This window comes from Pangasianodon hypophthalmus, chromosome 22 (assembly GCF_027358585.1).
Source record: "Pangasianodon hypophthalmus isolate fPanHyp1 chromosome 22, fPanHyp1.pri, whole genome shotgun sequence".
In the NCBI taxonomy this organism is placed as follows: Eukaryota; Metazoa; Chordata; class Actinopteri; order Siluriformes; family Pangasiidae; genus Pangasianodon; species Pangasianodon hypophthalmus.
Genome location: NC_069731.1, coordinates 6,818,517 through 6,831,085, shown reverse-complemented (window position 1 = coordinate 6,831,085; position 12,569 = coordinate 6,818,517). Strand labels below are relative to the sequence as shown.

General features: G+C 35.5%; 1 protein-coding gene across 1 annotated transcript; it reads left to right on the top strand.

Annotated features, from left to right (window-relative positions):
- Nucleotides 1-295: 295 nt before the first annotated feature.
- On the top strand, nucleotides 296-12,246 carry steap4 (STEAP family member 4). Its single transcript, XM_053228052.1, has 5 exons — nucleotides 296-659; nucleotides 1,325-1,768; nucleotides 6,323-6,850; nucleotides 8,002-8,166; nucleotides 9,907-12,246. Exons 2-5 carry the CDS (start codon nucleotides 1,325-1,327, stop codon nucleotides 10,177-10,179), a joined length of 1,410 nt encoding a protein of 469 aa, XP_053084027.1. The 5' UTR covers nucleotides 296-659; the 3' UTR covers nucleotides 10,180-12,246.
- The last annotated feature ends 323 nt before the right edge of the window (nucleotides 12,247-12,569 follow it).

The window sequence follows — 12,569 nt, the reverse complement described above, 5'->3', positions numbered from 1 at the left end:
AGAGTGTTGTAATATTTGGTAGGCATCAGTGCTCCAAATACTCCATGGTTGCGCAACGTCACTTCCAGTACAACCTTGGCTAAAAAAATTAAAGCGCCAGATGCAATAGAGCAAAGCAAGCATGCTGTACTCTGCACATAGCTCCCTCACAACACACACACACACACACACACACACACAGCACAGTAGATCCGGAGTTTCCCAGAAGCCACATATCTCAACCCCATGCTCTAGTCCCACCCTCTCAAACTGTGGGCGGTGCAAAAAAAACAAAAACAAATACCCGCAACCACACACCTTCACACACACACACACACATGGGCAGGAAACAATCTTCAGTCATTTCCACGAGTTTTTAAGGAAGCACAAGCCTGTTTTGAGCAGAGTGTATCACTGGCGCATGAGCCAGAACACAAATGTTTTGAGGAAATCAGTGCCTAAAGAAGAGTGAACCACACTGCTGGAACTACTTTCTGAAGAGATTATTAAAAAATACCTATGACTTCAAGGTTCTGCAAGAAGAAGACAACGTCGTGAGTTGATAATTACCAGTGCTAGGCGTTCCGTAAGGTGAAAATTAAAAGAGCTTGGGAAGTTGTAAAGGAAGTTCTTGGAGCACATCATTTAACACTGAGCACCTGGAAGTTATTTCGCAGCAAGTAAGTAATGGATTCTCACCCAGTGGGTTTTTAACAGGTGGCAAATGCATTCTGTCTTTAAAAGAACATTAAAATCACATTCTTTTCTACTTATCATGAGGAATTCTGAAGTTAGATTGTAAGGTTAAAAGTTTTTGCTATTCAAAATCAATGGCCGTTAAGGCAAAGCACATTATCAAACCAAAAACACAAAAGCAATTTCAGAAACATGATAGTATCATGAAAACATGAAAACATAAGGGTAGGTCTTTATCAAACATCACGTATTTGCTGACTGGACATTTACATTTGCTGAATGACATTTACATTTATTCATTTGGCAGATATTTTTATGCAGGGACTTACAATTGGGCTGAACAGATGAAGGTTAAGGGCCTTGCTCAAGCATGAATAAAAGCATCCGGAGATTCATCTAGGTCCATTTCCTCTTACATTTTTTCCCCTCTTACTGTAAACATTCTTCAGCTCTCAAGTGGTCTCTCAGACTGAGACACTCATCAGCAGTGAGCTCTTTCCATTTTGTTAATGTGTTTTTGAATTGGCTGCGGTATTTCTGGTTTTGTTGTTGTGTTTTTGTTTTTTAATTTTGATGTTGATGACTTGCTCTTGTATTTTGTCCCACCATACGAACCACTCTAACCTACTCCGTGTGTTTATGAATACAGATGAAGCCAGACACCCTTACCATGACTGCACTAAACAGCAAACAAGGTACGGTGTGTATCTTTGGCACAGGGGACTTTGGACGATCTTTGGGGCTTCGCTTGCTTCAAGCAGGGTATGAAGTTATCTACGGATCCCGAAATCCCAAAAATTGTGCTCTGTTGCCCAAGGGGGCGCAGGTAATGTCACATGAGGAGGCATCTCAGAGAGCGAGGGTGATATTTGTGGCTATTCATCGAGAGAACTATGACTTCCTGGCCAGTCTGAGCCCAGCTCTTGAAGGAAAGGTACTGGTGGACATCAGTAATAATCTGAAGAAGCATCAGTACACTGAATCTAATGCTGAGTATCTGGGCATGGTGGTACCTGGGGCACATGTAGTCAAAGCCTTCAACACTATCTCAGCCTGGGCGCTGCAATCAGGTGGGCTGGATGCCAACAGACAGGTAAGATGCATGCAAAGTATATACGCATAATAATATACACATACAAAAGCATGTATTCCTAATAATTGTTGATGAGATAGAATGCAATATTTCACACATAATATTGCCCTAATCTTCACTTCTTCTACCATACTCATGCAGACCACTCTTTTTTTAATAATATAGCAAAATAGTTTAAAAGCATCTGAATAATCTGCGATAAAATGTTATATAAAAAGTTGTGGGCCCATGCAATAACACTTTTTTGAGTGTCTCCTGTAGATTATTTGTGAACGTCAACATGTCAACCCAAATTTATCCCACTTATACCACTGCATTTAAGAACAACACATCATACATTTTATTTAGTTATAGGTACAGTATATGTAATGTGAAACACCCACAATAAGTTAGTTCTTGTTATCACTTACGTTAGAGCAGCTATACCAAGTGTGTATAGGCAATACCAAGAAACCACAAAGTCCTCCATCCTGAAGACTTTTCCATGTTGGAAGTTAAAGTTGCAGCTTTATTTGACTGTTACAAAGCACTGATTTCTCTAAGCGCCCTCTTACCATCTCAACAATAACTCCCATTTTTAAAACAATTTAAAACTGATTTAGAACATGAGCATCAATATAAACCTGTGATTTGCCTTGCAGCTGCCACTATTGTTAGATCTGCTGTTATGGAAAATTCTGACCAATCAGAATTGAGAATTTAACAATGCTGTGGTATATTAAAACATTAACATACTGTCCTTAACATATTAACATATTACACCCTATTAACTCAAAGTTAAAGTTAATGGGTTACACCACTATCTACTATGTTTAGTAGTATTATAAATAACTTTATTTAGAGAATTTAAAAACAATATGTAAGGAATAATACACGATAGACCATGCTGTTATACAAAAATCATGCAAGCCGGGGGGCGGGTCTGATGTGGCACAGCACAAGTACAGTGCCGCTATCCCCCGAAGTGCATTATTTTCATATAACAGCATGGTCTGAAGTGTGTCATTCCACTTATACCACAACGATTTGCCAACAATTACAATGTTTAATTTATTAATGTACAAAACATTGCACATTTTAATGGTTAATTAAATGTCTCTTAATAAATAATGCAACCACATCAATTATTATGTTTTTAGGTTTTACTCTGTTAAACAACACATTTTTAAATTAGTTTATTATTAGTCTTAGATTATGTGGAGCGCCATTCAAGTCCCTGTGTATGAGCTGTTACTATAGAAACAATAACGTATTAGAATGAGCACATTTTACCATGCTGTAGTGAATGAATATAATATACCTTTATGTAATCTCATGGTCAGTCAAAAAGCTCTTACTTAACATAATTTTGTACTTTGCCAAGTTAAAAGGTTAAGGCTAAGTTAATAAAGTTAGACCTCATGGCTTACTAAATAATAGTTGATATGTTACTGATAGTTTGTTTATATTTTACTCACCACCTATAAGCTTGAATTAGATATTCACTTTAATGTGTACAGAGTGCACTTCTCCCTCTGTGGATACATGCTAAACTACTGCAGCAGTACTGATATGGGTGATACACTGTAAGTGCAAGCCCGCAAGTGCAAGACACACTTCAGAAAATGCAATGACTAAACCAAAACAACAATAGCAAATCTAAAGCAACATGAATCAACCTGAATTCAAAACAGAAAAAGTGTGTGCTCTGGGGTTTCCTCTGGGTACTCCTGTTTCCTCCCCCAGTCCAAAAGACATGTCCTGTAGGCTGATCGCCATTTCCAAACTGTCCATAGTGTGTGAAGGGGTGTGTGAGTGTGTGTGTGTGTGTGTGTGGGATTGTGCCCTGCAATGAGTTGGCACCCCAGCCAGGGTGTCCCCCACCTTGTGCCTCAAGTCCCCTGGGATAGGTTCCAGGCTTCCTGTGTAGGATAAGTGGTACAAAAAATGGATGAATGGATGGATGGATGGATGGATGGATGGAAAAGTGTGTCCTTATTAAACTGCATGCTTGTTCTGATTGAATGCAGCATAGGACTATCACAAGGAAAAAGATTTGCCTTTATTGAAGCACCAAGTTAATATTTTAAGATCACAAATTAAGTATCATGGCCAAGAGTTATGTAACTTGATCCTTCAGCTTAATATGCTGTGGGGATGTAATAATTAATATGTGGCCTTCAATTAATTATTTGGCGGGAACGGGTGAAAAAGTCTATTCACTCTGAGAATTCGCTTAAGTTAACATTGGCCAGTGATTCAGTATGCGTCATTCCAAGATTAAAGCAAAGTGTAGTATTATCAATCTTCTCCATGCTTAAGTTGCTGTGGTCACAGTGGTCTAATTTAATTGATTTCTCTGTCTCGCTCATTTTAAAATACAATAACTGCCATGAGTTAAGTATTTCCTGGCAGAGGAATAGATCTCGAGAAACTTAATGGCCTTGTGGCCTTAATATATTAATTCATGGCCACTCCTTATTAAAAATAACCACCAAAATAACCTCAGCAGCTCCATACCATTGTGGGGTGGATTGGTTATAGGCTGCTTGATGATCAAATTAATGTCTTCAGACACCATTGCACTGGCTTGTAGCTGATATTGTGTTCAAAATTGTTTCCTAATTTTCTAATGATTTAAAAAGGAAAATAAATGTAAAATGTTACCTTATGCATACAGTTATTGTGGCTTAAATGCACTTTACTAATCCTAGTAGGCAAAACCATAAGCATACATATAAAAAGACAAACACTAATCTGTAATTAATATGTCAACTATTCATGGAGCAAAGTGCAAAGTATCCAATGATCTACAAAACAGACTTGTGCAATAATTCAACAAAATTTGCAGACCCTTCCCCAAATATGATCCTCATCCTCCTGGTATGTTTATGGATGTGTTATGAAACTTCTGTATATACATTGTATGTATATATACTGTACATTGTATGTATTCTGTCATACTATATGATCAAAATGACCTTCAGCAGCATTGTGTCCAAAAGTTAGTTCAATGCCAAAGAAAGAATATGAAATGTTACGTGTTTTTTGGCTGTCAGAAAGCTTCATGCTTCAACATCCATCTCATCAATGTAATGTAAGTGCAGAATCAAAGCAAGGAAGTCACAATGGAATGAAGCACTCTCACTGGTGTGTGTGTGTCACTATTGTTATTGCTTATTATCTGAAAACCAAGGCAGCTGTGAAAGCAAATTCACTCTGGTCACCACAGGATTTTGCAGGATCAGGTTCACAGAGTCTGAATCCAGGCAAGCAATCGGGGCCTCGCTCTGTGAGTCAGTGACCGCAGTGTGTTATTAGTCCCTGTGACCGCAGTGTGAGCATGTCCCTGTGCTGAATGAAGATGAGTAGATACACAAAACCTAGCTTAAAGTTTATCCATGGGGTAATTACTAACAAAATATTTTAAAAAAATCTTAAGGCATTAATGGTCAGGATGATTTAGTGAAATACGAATCAAATCAATGCTTAATGTGGACCTTTGCTTTTAAAATTGCATTAATTCTATTAGGTATGTGGTAGAGCAGTTTTATCAAGAAATCAGCTGGATGCCTTTTCTAAGCATTTTGGAGAACTTGCCACAGATCTTCTGAAGATTTTGGCTCTCATTTGGTTCTGTCCCTGTAGATCTCAACTCGACAATGTTTAAATTTGAAATGTGGTCTAAATGTGGTTTAATCTGTTATTTCCTTTAAAGACATACAAAATGATTGACACCCTGAACTGTAAGGTTTGTAATTTTCTTTTCAATTGCTGTGTCATTATTTTGACTATTTAGACTTAGTATCTTGTTATTTGAACTTATTAACTCATTTTTTGACTTGCTAAGTCATTATTTTGACTTACTTACTAGTTAGTCTGACTTAACTTATTATTTTGACTTACTAACTCATTATTTCAAGATTTGTATCTTGTTGTTTTTGACTCAGTAATGACTTAATCAAAATAATGAGTTATTTAGTCAAAATAATGAGTTACTAAGTCAAAATAACAAGATAATATCTTGAAATTTTGTCTTTGAGACAAAATTATGACATAGTAGAAAAAATGTCCATACTTTGCAGCTCAGGCCTTCCATACAAACATGTTTGTTTGGCTATTTAAAACTTTTTGCATGGGTTGTTGACACACTAATTCAGAAGACATAAAATAAGCATCTAAGACAAAAATTTATAATAAACAAAAAATTAGGGTGCCTTAGACTTTTGCACTGTATAGAATGCCTATCTGGTAAGAAAAAAATACTACAATACTATAGTGTATTTATTAATTGATGGTTGGTGTGGCATAACATATTTATACAGTAAACTGTTTTTTCAAACTAATTTGAAAGATCCTTTAGAAAAACTGTAATTAGCAATATTACCATCTCACCAGTTTCTTCATTTTTGGCTTCTGATTACATACAGAACTGTACCATGGCTGCCACTTGAGTGTGGTCTTTTACCTTCAACTGCTCTTTGGAATTGTAAAATGGCTGAAACTTGCATTCTGACCCCACCTTCTTTTCAAGTTGGGATAAAATAAATAAGAAAAATGTAAATATCTTTTCAGGTATCGATCTGTGGAAACCATGTGGATGCCAAGCAGGTAGTAGTAGACATATCCCACAGTTTGGGTCTTACAGCTGTGGACCGTGGCTCCCTAAGAGTGGCGTCTGAACTGGAGGATCTCCCACTTCAACTCTTCCCTCTTTGGAGGCTTCCTTTACGTATCAGTGCTGGACTCCTTGGTGCCTTCTTTCTCTACGTTCTCATTCGGGATGTTGTCTATGCACGGGTTGTTGACAAGAAAGACAATTCCTTTCGCATCCTGATCTCGCTGGCTAATAAGGTGTTTCCTATGGTCTCACTGGTGATGCTGGCATTGTGCTATCTACCTGGAATCTTCGCTGCTTTCCTCCAGCTCTACAATGGCACTAAATATCGCCGTTTTCCTGACTGGCTGGATCGTTGGATGTTGTGCAGGAAGCAGCTGGGATTGTTGGCACTGGCTTTCGCTGTTCTGCACGTGCTGTACACACTGGTGATCCCTATCAGATACTTCGTTTTCTATAAAAGAGCCAACATTTACATTTCACTGGTAAGAATGCATGAGCATGACTTAAATATATATATATATATATATATATATATATATATATATATATATATATATATATATATATATATACAGTTTATATGATTTTTGCTAATTTCTGTTTACTAAAAGTCTGTCTTTCTGTTTACTAAAAGTTTTCTCAAAGATCAGAAGTTTAGCAAACAGGTTAAAAGTACATGACTGCATATAAGTGATTCCACAGTCAGGGTGCCATTTGTCTCTCACTGATATTACATTTACAACTATGCATTTAAAGTAAAGCATTTAGAAAACAGCATTTTGCCTCTTCCAGCCCACTATAACTACGCTTTACCTTGAAATATTGTCATCAAAATATTTCAAAAAGTCTATTATTTTTGCTTTAATGTGTCAATCTGTATCTCATGCATAAAACATGAATGAAAAATGTACATTTTAGTTCACATTCTTTCAACCCTTTTACCTGAACACATTCACCCCTGTGAAATATTTGGAATGTTCAACAGGAAGTTGTATCATACGAATTTCCTGAAGATCCTAGGAAGAAGAAAATTAAATTCTTTCTCATTTTTTTTCTTTATTTACAGTTATTGTAATACTGACTGTTGGTCACTACCCTTTAACCCAAATTATAGAGTGAACTTTAAATATTAATTAAAACAAAAATGTAAGTAAATCATTAGAATTTCCTCAATGTCCTGGATGGGTGCTACTTGTGTAAAAAAACACACAATCCTGTTAGTTATTGCCTGAGATGGGATGTTTTAAATGTTTAAATGAATGGTTTTCATACATTCAGTGTTGAAAAAATGTAAAAAAAATTTTGAGTTACAAGGCATAAATAGCATCCTGATCATGGAATCACCCATATGCATGTAATTCAGCCCAAAAAAATGTAAATTAAAATGTAAATTTTAAGCATAGTAAATGCTACATCTGCTTCCTGCTACTAACTGAAGGATTTGATTGAATTCCAAACATGCCACACACTATTGGGTTCATTTGGTTCTCCATGCCACAGCCTGCTGATGGAGAACCAAATGAATCCAATAATATGATCCTTTATACATATTTCTTACAAAACACATGTGCATAAACTGTCTCTAAGATGCTACAGTTCACAAAGAGTAACTTGCTGAATTACTGTGTTCTAGATTAAAGAGAATAAAACATACGAATTCAACGAAATGTGGGCCTGGCGCTCCGATGCCTACTTGTCCATGGGAATACTGGGATTTGCGCTGTTCATTTTACTAGGAATCACATCTCTCCCATCTGTCAGTAACGCTCTCAACTGGAGAGAGTTCAGCTTTATACAGGTACAGAACTTTGTAGAATTTTTGTGTTAAGAATTCTATGTATGTTATATATACAAGAAATGATAGGACATTTCATAAAGCGAAAGCCTTTCATTAGTTGTATAATTAGCCGATCCTAGCTTATGCTACATTTCTGATGCCTTGTAAGTGGTAATTTGCTAGTTGTGTAATGATGTCATTTGACATGCAAAGTGGAAAAAAACAAAAAAAAACATGGACACCTCCATGAAAGTCTTTTGTTTGCTCTGTCAGAGCACGTAAAACTCATAAAAAGCTCGTTTAACTGCACTTTTACAGTTACAGGCCTGAGTGGCTATTGAATATTTATGCAACATTTTGGACTGAAAGTGCAGAACAGCAAGAACAGCAAATGATACTGAATAGCCAGCTATCATTAGTTATATGATGGTATAGTATGATAATACATAGAATATATGATGGTAACCAAGTACTGTGTCTGTATATTAATTGATCTAAAGCCAATAATGCCATAAAGTAATTTAAAATTAGAGAAGGGACACGTTACACTGTTCATAGTGTGAGCGGCCATGTTGATTTGATGTCACTCTGTAAATGGAGAAGGATCTGGTACTTGACAAAACTACCCTAAGTTAACGAGTTGAAATTTTAAGGTGAGGGGCATTTTCTGTGGTTTTTACTGGTTGGAGGCATGCAATTACAAGCAGCCATGCCTCAAACGCAGCATTACTGCGTGTTACATTGAGCTAAGGATTGAAATCACAGATCTAACATCTCTAATGACATGTAGGTGATTGTATATCTGTCTGTAAATGTTAACATTTAGGACATTGCCAACCACACATTGTTTCATGAATGAATAATGAATGACATTTTATAAAATTATTAAAAAAAAATATTAGTAGCCTCACTAAATTAATGTAGCTGTCAGTGGTAAGGAACCAATTCCAGGTTACTGACATTCACTGATTATTAATCATAATAACATATCTTCAACATCCTGTATCTTCAAACAGATATGTAGTCCTGGACTTCTACATAGCTCAGCAATGTTTGAAAATCTCAGTCCACTACCAAGAACTATTATAGTGTATATTATATATTATAATTTAATACAGTTATGAGACATAGAATAATTTTGTCAAGGTATATTTATTTATTACAGATGTCCTTCAAAATTCTAAAAAAAAAAAAAACCATGTCTGAATAATTGAATTCTTGAATAATAAGTATCAATTAAACACTATTTTACTCATTTCTGATGAATGCATTTTTTTAATTCTTAGCAGTGGACATCTGAATCCTAGTAACAAGGCTTATGTTTCCTAAAACATCTTTGTTAAATGAACAAACATCACGATTAACAATCTTTCTACTGGGTAATATGATCTAAATTTTACTGTGTGTTTTGGAAGATTCTATGCCAAAGTGAATCATACCAGTAAAAAAAAAAATAAAATAAAGTACAATACATGCATGGTATTGCTTTTCATTAGTCACATGCAAAAAAATAAAAATAAAAATAAAAAAAAAACACTGGAAAGTAAAACTTTCATTGCAACTCTTTAATGCAAAATCAATCAATACAGGATTGCTTTCTAAGAAATAAATCTGATTGTATTTTGCTCTGGCACAGACTCTTCTCCATACAAATACCAAACAAAATAACAGACAAACATAATAACAGACAAACATAATAACACAGCTGTTAATAAGTGTACACTTGCTGACATTTGCTTTTGCACTCTCTTACCTTTTCAGTCTAAACTAGGCTATTTGGCGTTGCTGCTGTGTACTGCTCATGCCTTCCTGTATGGATGGGACAAGTTCCTGCATGCGTCAGCCTACAAATGGTGGATGCCATCAAGCTATATGCTGTCACTAGTGGTTCCTTGCATTGTTTTGGTTTTAAAAACAGTCTTAATTATGCCGTGCGTGGACCGTACTATCATTCGCATACGCCAGGGATGGGAGAGACCAGGCAAAGCTGGGATAAACAAAAATGCAAAGAGCAACCAGCCACTCATTCTATAAACAATGATTAATATGGCATTAATTAATTCATGGCATGAGTTGCCCAGATGCCCAAGTTTGGCATGGCATCAGTATTCCTGTTGATGGGCCTCTGCCAGCTTTGACAAACTCCACACTTTAAAAATACTGATAAAATAGAAGGTTTAGTATGTTCTTATGTATCCATAAATAATGCTAAAGTAGAAATGCGCAATTTATTCATCTATATAATTAAGCAAAAATATTAAAAGCTGAAGCACACAGCACACTTTTTTCCAGATTGTTGGTTTGCTTGCACAAGTTATAACTGCAGTCTAGGTTTGAAGTAGAGTATCTAAGTAACAATATATTAAGAATAAAACATGACAGGGTGTGCTGTTATAGGAAAATAATTAACGACAGGGTGGTGAAATTTAGTCTGATGCCGAGTGGAGTTAAAAGGAAGTTGATTATTTTCTTTATAGCTTGATAACTTTGTACTTGATAACATGTTCTTGTTTTATTCTTCTTATACCACAGCAATTAAAGAATGATATTGTACTTTTTTCCATTTATAGTTATGTTTACTGTCATGGAACAGCTGCAAAACAAGTTAGCTCCTGCTATCATTTACATTATAATTTCACGCTTACTAGCCGTTCTTTTTTTAATTTCTCTTGAAGTTAATGAAAAAAAAAATACACATTACTGAGAAACTGGAAATCCCCACCCTGAAGATTTTCCCATGGTGGAAAGCCAAAGTTAGAGCTTTATCTCTGTCTGTTACAAAGCACTGACACTGGAGACTCCTTCCAAAAATGCAGGTGTATTAATATACATCTTGCAGCTGTAAATACTTCTGACCAATCAGAACTGAGCATTCCAGAGTGCTGTGGTATAAAGTGTTTTATTTAATCATGCATAAAACATCAGTAATCTGAATTTGGTAGCGCTTCAAATGCAAGCTCTATTCAGCTGTTTGTTGTGCAGTAAACATTTGTTCTCTGTAGTGTTCTGTAGTGTACTTTTTTCTCAATTCCCAATGTTCCTGAGCTATTTTTCCCCAAACTTCTCCCAGCAGCTCCTCCTCTTAAGGTATTATTGATCCAGATGTGGACAGCCACTTCCTGTTTTGTGTGTCTTGAAGTTTGCTCCCTGTCTTCAGAGAGACTTTCTTCTTTCATGCTCCTGCCAATAGATCTGTCCACATTATACACATAGCTAAATCCAGGCCAGTCTATCTAAATCAAAAAAAAAAAAAAAAAAACATTGTATTAAGATCTCTTATTATTAAAGTGTCATCATTGAGTACTTAGTAACTTATTCAGCTTAACTATTCAATTCAGTACAACTATCTAGCTTTTAGAGCTGCAGAAGTCACTTGACATTGCCTGGAAGCTACATTCTTAGAAAAAGGATTCTTCAAAAAGGTTCTTTGTATAGTTAAGAGTTCCTAATAACGTTCTAGATTGGAAACCCTTTGTGATTGTACTGTTGTAGGATTTTACATTGAATCTTTTACTGTTTCATACAGCAGTTATTTAAAACATATCAAGATTCTTTATGTTTTCTATTAAATTTTATTAAATTTTATTACTTTTTTTAAAAAAAGTGATTTTGAAGTGATCTTATATTTTCCTAAAAAGAGCATTAAATTGGCTGTGCATATATATGGATGCTATGTATAAAAGGGTTCCCCCCGAGGAACAAGCTGAAGAACTCTTAAGAGTTGTACATTTTACCTTTTTTTTAACATGATGCAGATTATTCATTCTTGTTCTCAACAAATTTTTATTGCACATTACTACAGTTAATAATGCATTCATCTTTTATTTTCACATAACAGATATCCAATACAGGTCTTCAATATTCCCATTTAACCATATACAGTATATCTGTAGGGTTTTTTTTCAGTTCTCTACACATACACTAACTCAGTTCACAGTGCTGTCTAGAAGTGAATGCTATGCTTGAAACTACAGATATTTTCTATTTGTTTTTCATTAAACTCCAGTAAGCTATGTCAGTCTGTAGAGTGTCATGTGTCTTATGTATATTATGGAAACAGATCAAGATTGTTCATGGTATATTAAAAACCGCAATGCTAAATTTACTGTGTCCTGTGTGTGATCAAATCAGATTTGTACAAAATTGCAATTTACATGCCAACATAAAGTTTGTGTTGTTGTGACTGAAGTTTTAAGCAAGGTTGTGGTGTTTGGGAATACTTTTACCTGGGCTACATGCCATTTCTAAGTAGAATGAGCGATTTATCAAACTCTCTGAACCCTATTTGATATTGTATTTGGGAAAATGCCACAACATTAAGAAAAATCACAAAAGTCACCACACACACACACACACACACACACACACACACTCCTTTGCTCCAGAGTTGGGAAATAACTTTTAAAATAACTTTTTTTTTTTCC